At 31.6% G+C, this 12,734-nt stretch overlaps 2 protein-coding genes across 2 annotated transcripts; one reads left to right on the top strand and one right to left on the bottom strand.

The window, feature by feature from the left end:
- The first annotated feature begins 659 nt into the window (after positions 1-659).
- On the top strand, positions 660-5,451 carry LOC122598177 (probable pectinesterase 53). The gene is made up of 5 exons (XM_043770776.1): positions 660-1,218; positions 2,593-2,782; positions 2,902-3,108; positions 4,091-4,326; positions 4,884-5,451. The coding sequence occupies exons 1-5, from the start codon at positions 854-856 to the stop codon at positions 5,029-5,031; spliced, it is 1,146 nt and encodes a 381-aa protein (XP_043626711.1). The 5' UTR covers positions 660-853; the 3' UTR covers positions 5,032-5,451.
- Positions 5,452-6,449: 998 nt separating this feature from the next.
- On the bottom strand, positions 6,450-8,728 carry LOC122598344 (protein IQ-domain 26-like). The gene is made up of 3 exons (XM_043770936.1): positions 8,306-8,728; positions 7,616-7,801; positions 6,450-7,196 (listed from the first exon to the last, which is right to left on the bottom strand). Exons 1-3 carry the CDS (start codon positions 8,648-8,650, stop codon positions 6,636-6,638), a joined length of 1,092 nt encoding a protein of 363 aa, XP_043626871.1. The 5' UTR covers positions 8,651-8,728; the 3' UTR covers positions 6,450-6,635.
- Positions 8,729-12,734: the final 4,006 nt, after the last annotated feature.

Genomic DNA, 12,734 nt, shown 5'->3' with positions numbered 1-12,734 from the left:
GGTGATTATCAAGTCCAATTCATACTTGTAAACATAAAGTGATTATGAATTAAGGATAGATAATCACTTTCGATAATCACTTTCGTATGTATAATAACTAATGGTAACTAGTTTGGACTTTAATTAACGAAATTAAATTTATAATCGACTTGTAATGCCGTTGTTAATTAATTGATTAATTGCCGTTTTGGAATTTGATAAGTCTAACATTACAAAAGCTACAAAACCTGTTTGATCCATGTTGAAATTTGTCACATTTTTTTTTAATAGTCAGTTGGTATTCGACGTCAGGGGAAGCCCAGTACGGCTATACGAACTCTAGACTGTGAGATGTATAGCATAAACCGTTACATGTGATTTGAAAGAAATACCCCCAGGACATGTCACTCTAAAGAGTCGAACTCATGACCCGGTGTAAAAACAGAGATGACTCCAGCAGTTGATCTAGCTTTCATTGTCTTTGTCACGTTTACTCTTAGTTATTTTTGATTCTTTTGATTATTTTTTGCCATTTACGTAACGTTATATGCCACAATAATTATATTCTTTCCATCACTATGAGTACAAAATATTATGTTCGGCCTGTGACATTGTGAAAATATATACAGTTATCTATTATACATCACAACACACAAGCTTTTAAACAGGGGGAACACATATTTTTTTTATAACTATGCAAACAACTACTTATACCCCAGTTTTTGATTATCATATTCCATCAATAGTTCAATAAATGCATACATAAACCCCTCACCACAAATCCAAACATAAATTCATTTGTCTTGCAACCTCCAACATTCTTCTATTTTTTTTTCTTTGGGTTTACATTGCCCATTTTCCACTTTACATTTTCATGGCAAAATTTGTGCACATTTGCTCTCTATTGATCATTCTTTTGCTTGTGTTAGATTTTAGTACACAAGCATTTGGTCATTCCAAAGGATTGAAGCCAAAAAGAAACACATGGAAGCAATTAGGAGTAAATTTGACACAAAGCCAATACTCGGAACAACAATTCATGAAATGGGTCAATTTTGTTGGAGCTTTAAGGCATTCTGTATTCTCCACTGCCAAAAACAAGCTTTTCCCTTCCTATACACTCACCGTTGACCGGAATCCGGCTACGGGAGATTTTACGACCATTCAACAAGCTATTGACTCTCTCCCTTTCATAAACATGGTTAGAGTTGTTATCAGAGTTCATGCAGGAGTTTACAAGTAAGTTGTTACTTCTCATGTTTTTAATTTATAAGTTTGTGGAAATTGTGACCAATAATCAAATAGTTAGCTAGATAGGATAATCTAGAGACCGTGAGGTCAAAATTGTTCTGTTATGGACAATTGTGACCAAGAATTCACATGAGCTTTCACTAAAGTATTTTTCTAAGGATAAGTGTTGTACACAACGATTAATATTTCTAGGAAATTCTTTTTATGCATAATTTCTTACTACGTGTGCTTATATCGATTCAAAAAAATCCAGTCCTAAGTATAAAAAATCGGAAGCCCAAAATTACATAGATTATTTTTGTTAAATAGACGACAAAAGTTTCATTAATCACTAAGGTGAAGATTTGACGGAGATTGATGAAGAAACAAAAATGGCACATAAATTTTTCCTGTTTTTATTTGTCGTGGGATTTTTGTAATACATGCATAAATTCTATAAAGACAAACATGATTACCTTTATGAGTATCTTGGGCAATGTCTATTTCTAAATAAAAACGAGTATTTATTAATTATTTTAAAATTGATCAATATAAAATCAGAAAATAGTAATTATAACCTTAAGGATTATCATTAGCGTGCATACAAGAATTATACCTTAATTTCGTATCAAAACTTACATTTTGAATTTTATGGTGACAATATAACTTTTTCATGCATGCTAACGACAACCCATAAAGCTATTATTATCGATACCGTATAAATAAACTAAGTTAAGTTGTTTAAGATCACAAGAATCCTTGATGGTTGACGGGCTTGGGTTCTTGAAAATATATATATATATATATATATATGTCTCAAGTTTAAACACTATAAGCTTCATTTTATATGAAAGAAGAAAGGCTTTACATAATAAATCTTGTAGATTAATGACATATGAAACATAAAAAAATAAATTAATGCCATGCATCAATTCTCCTGAGTTTCATATGAATTAAAGTTTCTTAATTAGAATGTGGTACTATTAATTTTATGAAAAGCAATTTGAAATCACGACTCCTAATCCTAAAGTATTTTTTATGACCGAACTTTATTTGTATATATTTTTGTAAAATAAGATACTTTTTGCACACACAACCCGTTTGTAAGAAAAAGTAAAACTATTAATTGTCAAATACGGAGTAAAATTATCTCCAATAAATAAATGTGAGACTTTTAGTCAACATTATTCTTTTCATTTCTTTTTGTACTTTTTCTTCCATTTTTTAAAATAAATTATGCTCTCTGTCGGGAAAATAGATATACATACATTTGGAGTTACACACAACTAACTTATACAGTAATAAAAAGCTAACTAAATACTTAATGATCATCTTTAATTTATGTTCATTCAGTTTTTGTGTTTATTTTTGTATTATACATAGGGAGAAGGTAAATATACCTCCACTAAAATCATTCATAACTATAGAAGGGGCAGGTGCTGACAAAACAATTGTGCAATGGGGTGACACGGCTCAAACCATTGGACCCAACGGCCATCCCCTTGGCACCTATGGCTCAGCCACTTTTGCAGTCAATTCACCTTATTTCATAGCCAAAAACATCACATTTCAGGTAACAAAGTTCTTGCCTACACTAGACACTTCACATTAATTATCGTGACGTTTAAAGCGACAAAAAACGAGATTGATTCAGAAAGTTTAAATATACGTACAAATATGCAATGGATACAGAACACGACACCAGTGCCACGACCCGGGGCGGTAGGGAAGCAAGCCGTGGCATTTAGGATTTCAGCTGACACGGGTGCATTTGTCGGGTGTAAATTTTTGGGTGCACAAGATACACTTTATGATCAATTGGGTAGGCATTATTACAAGGAGTGTTATATTGAAGGCTCTGTGGACTTTATTTTTGGCAATGGTCTTTCTCTATTTGAGGTTTGTTTTATAAATCTTTTTAATGCATTACTTTCCAATCTCAAAACATGTTACTTTGATCATAATTATTATATGATTCATCTTTTCTTATGTTCGTCAAGAAATCAATCGGTGGACCCGGTTTCATAATCGATGATAGACGGATTATCTATATTTTTTACATGATTTTCATATCTGGTCATCAAAGTTCCACCAAACAAGACCAACTGACCCACAAGCCCTTTTCAGTCCAAATTAAATTCTCTAGGTCCAGTTTGCTTCTATGGGCCCACATTGGACCACACCCCAAAAAAATTTCTTAGGCTATCTTCAATACTAAGGACGTCCTTAGGCGTCTTGAGCTGTCACATCATATCCTTACAAATCCTTATACATTCTTAAAAATCCTTCAAAATCTTATAATTTTATCTTCAACCATATAAACATCCTTACATATCCTTTTACCTCCACTAAAAACAAAAATATATTAGGTAAGGACAAGTAAGGACATGCCCTTAAATAAGGGCATCCTTCTAAAAGTCCTTAGTTTTGGACAAGCTTTAACGGCAAAGGATATCCAATGGCACCTAAGGGCACCTCCATTGGAGATAGCCTTATGTTATGGATACGGGGAGTGATATATCTACAACATCTTTGAGCCATCTACAACAAAAATATATATTTTACTGCGTAGTGTACAACCGTGTAAAACACTTATTGCTGTAGAAAACTAAAATTTGTTGTAGATATATCACTCCCCTGTGAATACCCATTTGGGTTTTACTTACAAAAGGATGTTTTTACTTATTTTATTTAGCATACTTCAGCTTTTTGACTATAGACTAAACTCTAAATTAAGATATGCACTTAATAAAAAATTGTATAAAGATTATACTCAAATTTCACTTAATTTAACTTAATTAAGACATTACAACTAACAAAGCACGAAACAGGTTTTTTTTTATCAATGTTGTAACATTTGGTGATATATATGACTAAACAGGGGTGTCAAGTGCACGCAATAGCACCTGTAACAGGAGCAGTAACGGCACAAGGAAGAAGTAGTTTGCTAGAAGACACAGGGTTCTCTTTCTTGAGATGTAAGGTGACCGGGTCGGGTGCACTTTACCTTGGTAGAGCATGGGGTCCCTTCTCTAGAGTTGTCTTTGCCTATACTTACATGGATAACATTATTATCCCTAAAGGCTGGTACAATTGGGGTGACCCTAATCGTGAAATGTAAGTTCCATTTCTAGACCAAGTTTAGTGGCCGATGCTTCTTTAGTGGAGTGAGTATAATATATACTATAGTGTGTGTATATATAGATATACACCAAATTGGTAAGGTACATTGCCTTTTGAAGTGGGTAATTGGGTGATGGAATGGGCGGTGGTTCAATTTTCTTTTTATGTATCGCCACCTTTTTTGTATTGTTTGGGTTTTTTTTTAAGCTAGTAAGCTTAGGTTTGTTGAATTATAATGCAAAAGTGAGTACCACATAAGCTATAGGGCACGCGTGCAAAAACTAAGGATTATGATATTGTATCCCAACAAAAAAAGATATGTTTCTTTTTTAGCTTGTACCTAAGGTTTAGAGAATATATACATATCTTTCACATTTTCATTTTTACAATCGTGTAGATGTGTTTAAATATACATCTATCCATTCTTCAAAATATTAAAAAATGAACCATCTTATTGAAAGAATAATGTAAGTAAATGTAGAATTGTGTTCTTATTTACATACGAGTATAACTTTGTTTAACATATGATATGATATATATGTATATTGCAGGACCGTGTATTATGGACAATATAAATGTAGTGGACCAGGGGCAACATTTGCAGGGAGAGTGTCATGGTCAAGAGAACTCACTGATGAGGAAGCCAAGCCTTTTCTCTCACTTAGCTTCATTGATGGTTCTGAATGGATCAAACTGTGACATGTTCTTCATCTTTTTTTTGTATATATTTTGTCCATAACTTTTCTACTTTTGTTTATCTAAAGTAATCTCTGCGCTAAGGAAGGTGATTCAGATACCAAATCGACCATGTCGGTTATGATATTAATCTTTTAGCTTCTAACAAGTCGAAAGTTCACCTGAAACAGAACAAATATGTTAGGATTTGGATTTTGGACCCTCATATGTCCTTCTCATGCGAATTTTAGCGCCATTTTGTAGGAGGTGAGGGTTGCTTAAGGTAGAATGAGTGTTGGATTGAAATAAATGTTACTTAGAGAATGTTAAGATTGATTTGAGTGTCGTTTTTGTTTGAAGAACATGACATTTTCTGATTATGTCATGTAAGATTGAGATTGAGCAAGTGTTTGTTTTGAATATAACATTGTTGTATATTACCAATATTTTTTACTCATATAGGCTTGATTTGAGCTCTGTTTTCATTTAGAACATGACATTCTATGATCATGACATATGCTTTGTTGACAAATGGGGTATGAAAACTTTGAATCCATCTCACACCGAGCAACTAAGCTGATTGAATTGATACTCACAGAGAGACAATGAAAACTGTAGTCACAACAAAATTGAATATACAAGATCTACAAAACAAGCATAACCAAGACTAAGTTCTAAAAAGCAAAAAGGATCTCGGGTCATTGCTAATAGTGAATAAATTTGAACAGAGCGTTAATAAAGCAACAACCTCTTTCTTAAAATTTCAATTAAAGAATTGAAATACCTAAAAATACTCATCTCTTTTATTCATTAATTTAAACATTTCAACATAATGTACCTATAATACTCTTAATGAAATAATTATAACATAAATCACTCAGTATTTATAATAACATCAATTACCTTTACATTTATCACCATTGTCGCCCCCACCACCACCATTGTTGTCGCATTACGCGGACATATGACTTATTAATGTAGATGATCAATGCCTAAAAGAATAGAAGCCGTAGTATTGAGTATATTGAACAAGGCCTAAAGTTCAAATGGGTCTCCTTCACTTGGCCATTTTCTGGTAATAATTAATAAAGTCAAAATTTCGTGCCATACTATAGAAATGCTTTGAATATTAATTTAATTTTGAGTGTTTTTTTCGTATTAATACCTGTCTATGATTAATGGGTTTTTTTTTTTTGGACCTTTTAAAAAAAAATACGTTCGTTTTTGAAAGTGTATATCACCTATATTGATTGAACTTGATGTTGTTTACCAAGTCCAACTTCTATTGATCATACATATAGAAAATACATCCATATACCAGATTAGATGTTGATGCTTTTCCATAATTAATTATTGATGGATACTATTCAAATTTCAAACCAAATGATAAAAAACCATTATAATTAAATCATAATCATTATCAGTAACATGAAAGTATGTCATATAAAATTGCACAGGCACACCACATTCAGGTTTAAAAAATATTAAAATCATATCATGTCTTTAAGTTCATAACTAAGTGTCACATTTGATGTTGATTTCAACTCAAATTGCCCAAATTTCTTCTATCTTTCCTTTAAAATTCCTCCAACTGCCAAAAATAAAACTCTTTTTCCTACTCACCTCCTTTAGACTTTTGGGGACTTTCCAATCTTTCTCATTACACAATTCTTAAAACTACTAATTTCTAGAAGTGATGGTGACTTTGACTTTTCCATTATTGGCCCACATTCCACCTCAGGAAGACTGGCTCTCCTTTTGGGCCCAAGCCCGTAATCTGGTCTTTGCTTTGGTGCACTCTTGGACCTAGCCTTGGCCCTAAAAGACTCGGTTTTCGACATGTAACTCGGGTTGCCCGTGTATGAGTCATCCTTAGAAAGGTCATTGTAGATAGACTTGTACATGTTTGGCCCACAAGAGTAGGCGAAACGAGGGGTGTTGTGGGTTGTAGAGAAGCGAGGCTCGTAATCATAATAGTTTGGAAAACCGGGAACTGAAAGACGATGTGGGTTAACAAAAAGTGGGGACGGGGTTTGGGTATTCGATTCTGCAGACCAAGCCCATGTGTTTGCCCTTAACAATCTTGATTTGGACAGGTTAGGTTGCACATCAATAAGGTTAGACCTTCCATCAATAGGAATTGGATAAGAAGATGAAGTCCTTCTACTCCTTCCCTCACTAGCCTTCTTCTACAAAATAAATAAAATACCACATCAAAAGTAAAATTACTTCAAATCAATAGTCTTCACACTGTCCATGTGTAAGGATCACATTGACTAGTTTAGGTTGTAAATTGTCAACCAAAAAAGTCAAATTAAAAGATATACACTACAATGGTCAAACCGACCAAAAGCATATATATGCAAATAGTTTTGCATTTAAAACTTATATTGTTTCAGCTCAAGGCTAAAATGACCGGTTACCATCAATAAATTACGCTGTTTTAGAAGGTAAAACTTGACCTCTTTGTTAAGAAATTTGTAAACAATCCAAAGTGATTTTGAATGTGTAATTTATCAATTTTGGCATGCAAAACCCCCGAATTGACATACATATAATGGGACAAACATATAATTATTTAAATCGAGGGAATTGGGTACAAACTTACGAGTGATCTTTTGGAATGAAATTTATCCTCTTGAAGACGAAACTTGTGCGCATAAACATTCGATCTTGCTCTAAATAGAGCTTCCATTCCGTGCAAAGTCTCAACTGTTTTTTTCCTCACTAGAAAACCTCTTACGACTGCTTGAAGCTTCACTAGAGATTTCAATGCCTTCAGTGCTTTTTTTGACTGTCAAATTAAATTTTAATTTTTACCCAATCAAAATTAGGTCCTAATTATGGTATAGCTTCTCAAAACTGCTTATTATGTTTTGACACAATCCAGAAACATTTTTAGTAGTGTTTGGTTTTGAAGTTATAATCAAATCTGATTATTTTCCCCCAATTTCAACATACAATAAATTGTTTTCTACACAAAAGATTTTTAATGATGACATGTCGTTATTTGATTAGTCTTCGTAATAACTAGTCATTAGGCTTCTTTTTTTTTAATATTGGAATACGATTTGAATGTATGTTACCTGATGCGTTTGCTATTTTTTTTCAATACTTATATTTGAAACACATTAATTTGAAAGTAAATGAATTAGATTGATATTTTTGGGGTTCATTAATATCTACATTAGATCAAAACAAAAAATATATAGCCAATCTATAACTTAAACATTAGAAAAAATAATAACAATAAACAATTTTAATCAATAAACATAAAGTTACTCGTATTAATAATTACCAAATACCCACGAAAATGAGTTTGAATTTTGATAGCGGCTGAATTCTCACGATCCGCCACGGTGGTGACAAACCGATTCTGACTAGTCAACCTGACGAATGCAACGGCGGCCTGGGCAGCAGCGACGGCTGCATCAGCAGCAGCTGTAGTGGCTGCGGCAACTGCGATGGCACGTCTGTTTTGCTCATTAATGTTGTAACAACCTTGTTTCAATGGCGGAGAAGTGACGGGGTTTCGACGTGAACGACGACCAATGCATGACGGAACCTTGTCTTTCCGTTCTCCGGATTTCGATTCTTTCTTTAAACCAAACAATCCCTTAAACCACCTTAATGTTTTTCCCATTTATGTGTTTAATTTTTTGATTGTTTTGAAAGGAAAGGAAGAAATGGGGAGGAATTAAAAGAAGGTTCCTAGTTCAAACAAAATGTGACATGTTACAGAATTTAAGTCTTTCTATTAAGAGGAAAGTCTACTAAAGATGTAAATGTATGTGTGTGTTTTTATATATAGTATGTGTATGTGTATACATATTTTAAATAGAGAATTTAGGATGTGAATATGTCTTAGGATTTTAGAAAACAAAATAAAATTGACTAATTGAGGTTATATATTTAGAAGGTAGAGTAAATTAATTTTTTTTTCTCATTCAAGTTGTTAGGATTTCAATTATTGCTCTTAGTTGGATTAACAGGAAAAAACTCTGAAGTTGGTCAATTTTTTTAACATTTAACCAAACTCTGTCTATTTGATATGTTAAGTGAAGAACAAATTCATCGTTTTTCACTCATTCTTCTTTCATACTAAAACACCACTGGACATTATCGTTCAACCCAACATTATCTTTCTAATATATCTTCTTAATATATACATACAAAATAAACTTGGACAATAAGCAGGGTCGGCTTAACATTTTTTGGGGCCTTAGGCTGGACCAATTTGGAGACCTAGTTCATTGACATACAAAATTAAGTATAGTAGGTTTTAAGGTTTGACCCGAAAAGTCGTTTTATATAATTGCCCCATTAGGATTGAGAGAAACAGTACTTACAATGTGCTTCAAGTAGCTACAAATACAATACACAACAAATTTACATGCATTTCTAGTAAGTAAAAAACAAAGAAACAAGTGATATTAAGTTACTAACCACAAACTTTGATGCATCTCTAATGGTAAGTACTTCAAAATACAATATTCAATTGTAAAAGTATCTTAGATTTTAAGAAAAAGTGATGATGTTTGGAAAGAGTTAAAGCCGTTCATGTTCACAAAAAGATGGGAGAGGCTCTTTGTAATTCTAATTTTTAAATAAAGATGCTTTAAAAAAGAAGCTCAATGTATGCCTAACCCAAAAAACTAAAATTTAGGGGCCTTAAACGTTGGGGGCCATAGGCCCATGCCTAACCCTCTACAACTAATGAGCCGACTCTGACAATAAGGGTGCGTTTAGTTCAAGAAAACTTTCATATTTTCCATTTTCATCTTTAAGAAAATATAGAAAACATGATACGCGTTCAAATTTCAATTTCTAGAAAGTTTTCCATGAAAACTTAAAAATAGTGTTTTCCATTTTTCTATTGAAAATTAAAAAACACATGCTTATTGTTTTCCACTTTTCATTTTCCATTCTAAATTTTCAAAACCTCAAATTGGTTTACATTTTTTATTTTTAAACGCGTTTTCAAGATTTTCATTTGTTTTTTAGAGGTGGAAAACTCCTTTCATTTTTTAAAAAATTAGAAGTGGAATTCTTGAAAATATTTTCCACAATTAAACGCGCCCTAAGTTTTTACCAAACAATCACTGAAAAGTATAATGAGCCATAACATAGTAAAATATTGATCAATATAATTTTAGACAACATAGTCATTTTGATTAGCTCATCATTCATTCATTAGAGCCATTTTTCCCTTCTTCTCTTGTTTGTAGTTTAGAGATAGAAAATAAGGAAGAAAAATTCCCTTATTTGTAGTTTAGAGATAGAAAAGAGGAAGAAAAAGTAGATTTGATTTTTCATATTCAAAGTTTTGTGGATTTGAGAGTTATATTGGGATGGTGTTTGAGTATGGAAAAAGAAGGAGGGCAAAATGACAAATTTGCCCCTTACTTAACAGGGTTTGGTTGCCAAGTAAAAACTAAAAAAAATTCCAACTTCAGGGTTTTTTTTATAATTAATTCACTTAAGAATAATAACGGAATTCCTGTCAACGTGAAGGAACAAAAATGTAATTACTTTAAAAGATATAATTTTAGTTCTTAAGGAACAACTAATAACCAAGACCATGGGGTAATTTTAAAACAATTAACTAAACAAATTTAATGCGAATGTAAATTCATTCTTATAGTTTTCAATCAAACACACCCTAAAGCATTTGAGTAAAGATTTTTAAATTTAGTACTTTAAGTTTTGATTGATATCTGATATCTCTATCTATAGTCTGCCATTTATATCTCACTTTCTTTAGACACCCGATAAACAAATGATAGATATAAATTTTATATATTCATGTGTTATACAATTCAAAAATAATGGTCAAAAAAGCTGGCCATCGTATATCATCACCCCTTGGTGTTTGTGGTTTATAAATATTTAAATTTAATCTATCATTATTTTAGAAATTATGCATCACTACACATTGCGAGTATATTATGATTAGTAATAATCAATTTTTATAATTCAATACTTGTATAAATAGACCTCAATTATTCAATGTTGGGCTTTTCAAAACGATAAAATAAACTCGTTACAGGATAACTCTAAGTAGGCATGAAACATGGGATACAAACATTGCCCTTCACTGAATTTGCTTTAGATATGTATGAAAAATGATAAATCTTTCTAATTAAATAACCTAATAAGCTTTCTAATACATTAAGAAGACGACATGTGATATTACTAACTTCTTAATTTTGTCCCTTATTTTTTCACATGTCATCATTTCCCGATATATATATATATGATAGAGATCAAATGAGAAGGCACCTTAATAAGAGAAGGGTGAGAAGGTTCGTTTTTGATTTTTTTTTAACTTGTTTTTTGAACTTTTTTTCACATTTTTCATTCTCTCTTTAATTAACGTATTCTATATAAAAAAATTTTAAAAATATATTTTTTTTTAAAGGGCGTAGCCGTAAGCTATAAGCGAAGTCTCTCGGCTTATGACGGAGCCATAATAGCTAAGGGCGAAGCCCGTTAGGTTATCACCGATCACCCCTATGACCTATCACTCCCACTAGCTACCCCTTATTAATATCCTTAAGGGTGAAGCCCATACCGTACCCTTACATTTATGACTCACTAACTCGGGTTAGAAATTTTTTATTTTTATTTATTTTTAAAAAAATTTTTTTACATTGAATTAATTAAAGAAAGAATAAAAAGTTGAATAAAAGGAAAAAAAAAATCAAAACAACAAGCTAAAAAAAAAAACGAATCTTCTCTCCTTTCTCTCTTTAAGAACTTTTTCTCTGGATCTATATATATATATATATATATATTATAGAGAGAGGGCAAGGGGGGAGGAAGGGGGTGGAGGTTTTTTATTACGAGTATAAAACAAATATTAAAGTATTACAGATATGACAAGATCATGATTTTTAAATCATGATAAGTTTGATGTAAGAAAATTTACATAATGATTTTCAATGGATATAAACTTGTTGTTTATTTATTTTACTTTAATATATTTTTTTTACGGTGTGTTAGTTTATTTATTTAAGTTAAGAGTATTGTTCATTATCTATACTATATTATAAAAAGAATAGCCTCCATGCTGAAAGTTACACGGGAGAAAATATCCAAAATGCCTTTAATTATTATATTACACTATTAATTATTTATCTTTTCAAAAATATCTACATTAACTTTTTACATCAATTACTTTTGCATCAATTATTTATACCCGTCGACGCTGTTTCTACCACAAACAGTCACCGTCACAAACACCGCCGCATCGCACGGGTAACATGCTATCATTATAAACAAAATTTCATGTTATATCAAACTTTTGATCATTTTTATAAATAAAACAAAGTAAGTTTGTTAGACTTTATGTTTTAAGTATAAATGGTCAAAAGAATTCATTAAATACCTAATATGTCGTCAATTTTCAGATCCTTTTTGAGTGTTATTATTATATTACAAAAATACTAATGATTAAAAGATCAAGCAATTAATTGGTATTAATATTGTTGAACTGGCATGTAATGCGTCTCTAATGTACATCTCTCAACTGTCATTTTAATCGCAATTTAGAATTTAAAATTTTCTACTTTTAAAACACGGGAAAATAAATAGCCATATAATTTAAATAAAAAATCATTACGTTGTAATTATAATAAGTTTCCATATGCTATAAGTGATCTCTTCTCTTATATTAATACTAGTGTTCAGGCCCGTCCAATGGATGAGTAATCTCAAAATTTATT

This window comes from Erigeron canadensis, chromosome 4 (genome assembly GCF_010389155.1).
Source record: "Erigeron canadensis isolate Cc75 chromosome 4, C_canadensis_v1, whole genome shotgun sequence".
NCBI classification, from domain to species: domain Eukaryota; kingdom Viridiplantae; phylum Streptophyta; class Magnoliopsida; order Asterales; family Asteraceae; genus Erigeron; species Erigeron canadensis.
The sequence above is the reverse complement of the archived record's forward strand: the minus strand, read 5'-3'. Positions and strand labels throughout refer to the sequence as shown.